At 45.0% G+C, this 5,423-nt stretch overlaps 1 protein-coding gene across 1 annotated transcript in view; it reads left to right on the top strand.

Moving 5' to 3' along the window:
- LOC308321267 (cell adhesion molecule DSCAML1-like) overlaps positions 1 to 5,162 on the top strand; it is a gene marked incomplete at its 3' end in the record, with an annotated part of 32,027 nt that extends 26,865 nt beyond the window's left edge. The window contains exons 3-4 of the mRNA XM_080772106.1: positions 4,197 to 4,345; positions 5,151 to 5,162. Of these exons, the coding sequence (XP_080628232.1) occupies positions 4,197 to 4,345; positions 5,151 to 5,162 (161 nt within the window). The remainder of the gene's footprint in view (positions 1 to 4,196; positions 4,346 to 5,150) is intronic.
- Between the last annotated feature and the right edge of the window lie 261 nt (positions 5,163 to 5,423).

Here is a 5,423-nt window from a genome sequence, read left to right as displayed (position 1 = left end):
AAGGGCCCCCCCTTCACACTCGCGCAACAATTTTGCTGTTTTGCGGCAGTTTTATGCCGTTACATTGGCCTATTTCCGGTCGCCTACGGCCCCCCCCCCCAGAGTGACAGCCAATCTAGCGCATTGTTGCTGCTTTACACACAATTGCACTTTTCAGCTCCCCTCTCACCAACAATAAAACACTAATCTTTTTAGACACCATTTCTTTCATTCCGATTAGCAGGGAAATTTTCTGTGAAAAAAAAGAAAGAAAAAAAAAAATATATATATTTTCTTTTTGAGGGGCCCCTGGTGCCCAAGGGCCCTGGGCACGTGCCCAAAGTGCCCTATGGTAGATCCGGCCCGGCGCCCCGTAGACCCGAGTGGAACTGTCAGCATGTATAGAAGAACATTTTTTAGAATCTGATCTCAGGTCAGAATGGGTTAAATGAAAACCTACACTTTCAGTGTATAAAAGGCGGCTCTGGGGATTTCCACTCTTGTCACGCCAGCCTGTGCACGCCAGGGCCGGGGGACACCTATAATATAGTGCAATTGAATTTCAACAGTCTCCCCTTCAACAGTAGCGCTCATATATATATATATATATATATATATATATATGTGTATAGTATAGTCTAATCTCCTTCACAAACAGCGGAGGAAGAAAGGAAGGTCAACGGGTCAGCGGAGCGCGTTGTGGGGAAAGTAGAGCAGAGCGAAAGCGACGCGCCGAATCAGAGAAAGACTTTGGAGATTAAGCTCGGGACTTAAGCCATTCTGACCTGAGATCAGATTCATACGAGGTTTCCACTACTGGACACACACTGGTCTGATGAACCCATTCTGACCTGAGATCAGATTCTAAAAAATGTCAGTCGCTCTTCGATTTTTCAAAAATAGCAGGCCTACAAGCTCGTAGCGCGCCACTCGGTGGCGCGCTATGAGCTTGTAGATCTGCTATTTTTCAATAGCTAAAGCATAACATGATGCTAACACCAAACGGGTTCCCGGTCAGAATGACTTAAGCCATTCTGACCTGAGATCAGATTCTAAAAAATGTCTTCTATACATCCTGACAGTCTTCTGAAATATACCTCATTTTTCTATGTCAGTTGGTGCTCCACCTTTTTCATGTCAAGGAACCCCCGCAGAATTATCTGTGTTTGGCTGCGGACCCCCCCCCCCCCCCCATCTGAAAATATGTTGTTCCAGGGACCGCCTCCCAGAAGCAAAGATTTGAGTTTAAAAAAAAACGTTGAAATCACATTAATTCAAAGATTTGTGCCACGATTTTCACATTTTTCTTTAAAAAATAGCAGTAAAAATCTGCTATTTTTCAATAGCTTTAAAGTATAACGCATAGTGATTAAAAACAACCCAAAAGGGGGCTTCCCGTCCTGAATGGGTTAAAGGTGAAAGACTCCCCGCCATTTGGACAAGGACATTGGCTTTGGTTCCACTGGGTTCCAGTGACAATGGCGGCTGGCATAAAGCATTATTAATGACCAAGGAAACTGGCCTTCAGGCTACGCGTTAATTATATCACTGGAGAGAGAGCTGGGGGAGAGAGAGAGAGAGAGAGAGAGAGATAGAGAGAGAGAGAGAGAGAGAGAGAGAGAGAGAGAGAGAGAGAGAGAGAGCACATGAGGGTGGGGCTCTGTGTGCGTGTGTGTGTGTGCGTGTGTGCACCACACTTTGTGTATTTTACATTGTTAAGCCATTACTGTCCTCATTTTGAAGGGGAAGCCTGCTGGAATAGCTTGGTGATAGATTTATTTTAGAATGTCACCCCACACACAGACACCGCGTCTGCACAGTGTTCAGCTATCTGGGGGCCAACGTTTCATTTCTGTAATCAAATTGTAGCCATCTTGTTTAAGCCCTGCTATAAAACCAGTCCTCCTGTTATACTTTTTACTTATTTTTTTCTCCTCCAACTCTATAATCAAGGCAGGGAGATAAGCGCGACGTAACGTTACACATAATAGGGATTTCCCCGGTCAAAGTTTTTTGTATCCCGTTTGATTTTGAGTATATCTGCCAAGACCGATTTTTTTCCCCTATCCGATATATATATATATTTTTTTTCACTTAATTTTTTTTGAAGGAAGAACAGACACAAAAAAACACAACTAACAAGACAATACGGGAAAGAAAAAGGACAAAAAGTAAAAGAATTACAATTAACATTCAATGAAATCCTAATGCAATATCGCTAGGCTGAGAGAAGAGATTCCACTTTTCCCATTTTTTTATAGAATTTATCCTCAGTCTCAGTATGAATTATAGTTAGTTTTTCCATAGAATACAGTTCCTCAATAATGTCCATCCATTGATCTTTCGTTGGTGGTTTAATATATTTTTAAGGACAATCAACTAGCTCATGATTCAGCATTGCACATTTCCCAGCAATGCAAATGTGACAGAGTTATAACGGGGGAGATAATTTGGTTATAGCCACAGGCTCCTGTTTTCATCATTAAGCCTGCCTTCATTAGCCATTACACCTTCTCTGAGCGCCCCGCACACACTTTCAGAGTGTGTGTGTGTGTGTGTGTGGTGTGTGTGTGTGTGTGTGTGTGTGTGCGTGTGTGTGTGTGTGTGTGTGTGTGTGACAGGTCCCTCGGCCATGCACAACCTTCCGCTTGTCTCTGCGACGGTGACTCTTTGAAAGTGTCACAGTCTCTCTTTCCCTCAGTCTGTGACTCACCACCATGGCCACTCCCACATTCATGTCCACCACACTGCAGTCCCACACTTACACACCTGTGTCCAACTCCCTCATCAGCAAACCTGTGAACTCTTTGCTAATCAACTGGACTCTTTGCAAACAAACACACTGTCAGTTCATAGTTTGTCGTTGTTGATGCAGTTCCTGCCTTCCTGTTTCCCTGTTCTTGACTATACTTTGTCATTCTGATGATTCCTGTTCCACTGCCCATATACTTCCTGCCAGCAATATCCGCGTTAAGGTTTGCCTCAGTCTTCATTAGATACTGTTTCCTGTGACGCTGCATCTTGGGTTCCATTTCACTTTGCATCCATGACAGAGAGGCCAGCGCACAGCGGCGTTCGACACAGCAACACAATGAACTGAATGAGCTGCAATGACACTGAACAGACCAGGAGACATCTATCTATCTATCTATCTATCTATCTATCTATCTATCTATCTATCTATCTATCTATCTAACTATCTATCTATCTATCTGTCAATGAGTTGATGTATGTTTACCCCCAAGATGAAATGAAATGAAGATGTGGCGCAGATCTTTGAATATGTATTCTTTCACAGCGGGGGGCGGACGGACGGACGGGACAGACAATCCCTGTATCCCTGGAACAATTATTTTCAGATGGGGGTCTGCGGCGGCCAATTAGCCTATTATATATCTGGGGGTCCTTGACATGAAAATGTTTGGGGAAAACTGGCATTTAGACATTTTCTTCTGAAAACTGTCGTGATTTAGAAGACATTTTGTACAATCCGGTCTCATGTCTATACATGAGGTTAATGCACCTCCGCGCTTGCCTTTCGGAACTCCTTCCTGGAGTTCCCTGGAGCGTCACAGGCCTTCTCGTGTATAATGTTGCTTAAACTGAAAGCTCTTCACGGTGGCACAGTTGGTAGTGCTGTCGCCTCACAGATAGAAGGTCCTGGGTTCGATTCCCGCTCGGGACGCTGTGGGTGCTGGCGGCGTGTTTCCTCCTCCGCGTCATCAGTGCCCATACCCGAAGGCGGGGGTTGGCGAAAGGGCCTTTCTGTGTGGAGTTTGCATGTTCTCCCGTGTCCCCTAGGGTAGGTACCCTCACAAAAAACATGCAGTAATCCTGGTCACTAAACTGCCTCCCCCTGGCCAGCCGGGGCGCCTGATGGAGGGGAAAGGAACTGGTTGGAATAACGTGTTCCTTCCATGCGCTACGTCCAACCAGGGGAAACTCCCCCCTGTCAGGTGTAAAGGAGCGACTTGGACACTCAGGCATGAAGGAAGCATGAGTTCAAGTCCGTTGCTCTCCCCTTGACCCCATATATGGGGACTAGGTTGGCGGAGGGTGTGTAGAGCCCAGGATCACATTAGATGATTGACACGGGGGTGAAAAATGGGTTACAAAATCGTGGGATAAAAAATATATAAACTGAAAGCTCTTCTCTCTCTCTCTCTCAGTGTTCAGGGAGCCCTACTGAAAGCTCTTCTCTCCCTCTCTCTCTCCAGTGTTCAGGGAGCCCTACACGGTGCGTGTGTGGCCGACCAGCGCTCCATGCGGGGGGAACGTCGCTGTGTTCAAGTGCCTCATCCCGTCGGCGGTCCAGGAGTACGTCAGCGTGGTGTCCTGGAGAAAGACACCGTGTCCATCGTCCCAGGTAAGGACCACTGGCCTTGACTGTTCGCTGCTTCACCTCCATTGTATGAATGAATGAACCGTTGTAAAGATTCACCTCCCATTGTATGAATGAATGAACCATTGTAAAGATTCACCTCCCCAATGTATGAATGAATGAACCATTGTAAAGCGCTTTTGATCACTTTGGAAAAGCGCTATGAAAATGCAATTCATTTTGATTACACAGTCGCACTGCAGCAACCACAACATTAGAGAAACCTCTCTTTTTATGGCCGTCACGTTTTCTGGCCAAAATGTACTTAATAATAGTTCTGTTCTGATGTGTGCTTGATGGATCTTTTCTTATGGGGGTGCATCTTTAGCCTTTAATAATAGTTCTGTTCTGATGTGTGCTTGATGGATCTTTTCTTATGGGGGTGCATCTTTAGCCTTTAATAATAGTTCTGTTCTGATGTGTGCTTGATGGATCTTTCTTATGGGGGTGCATCTTTAGCCTTTAATAATAGTTCTGTTCTGATGTGTGCTTGATCGATCTATTCTTATGGGGGTGCATCTTTAGCCTTTAACTTGGGGTGCATCTTTAGCCTTTAACTTGGGGTGCATCTTTAGCCTTTAACTTGCTGCCATGGTAAAATGACTGGATAGAATTTGATTCCGATATTATGGCATTAATTACTGATCAGGCACGTTCCCAATGTGACGCACAACTCATGCAGGTATCTTTTATTTATTATTTTTTATTACCTATACCGGGTAAAAGAGACCCCCCCCACTGGAACCAACTCTGACGTGTCAGTGTTTGTTTGCGATGGTCTGAACCACAGAGCGGCCGTTAATCAGCGCTAATCTGTTTTGTGGTGACACTGTCATCTCCCATTTTGTCAGTGTGTGTGTGTGAGAGAGAGAGAGAGAGAGAGAGAGAGCTTAATCAAATGAAGAAAATGGTCCAATTATTCAAAATGGAGGCTGATTAAATGGCCTCTGCCTGGAACATCCCGGTTGCTTCACTCACTGACTGACTGACTCCACTGTGGTTATTGTTACACGTGGTATACCTACAGGGATATATACATCAAGACAAGACATTGGGGAAGGTG

The sequence above is a fragment of the Protomyctophum bolini genome, assembly GCF_963924005.1.
Source record: "Protomyctophum bolini genome assembly, chromosome: 9".
Classification (NCBI taxonomy): domain Eukaryota; kingdom Metazoa; phylum Chordata; class Actinopteri; order Myctophiformes; family Myctophidae; genus Protomyctophum; species Protomyctophum bolini.
This window is presented reverse-complemented; position numbering and strand designations above follow the sequence as displayed.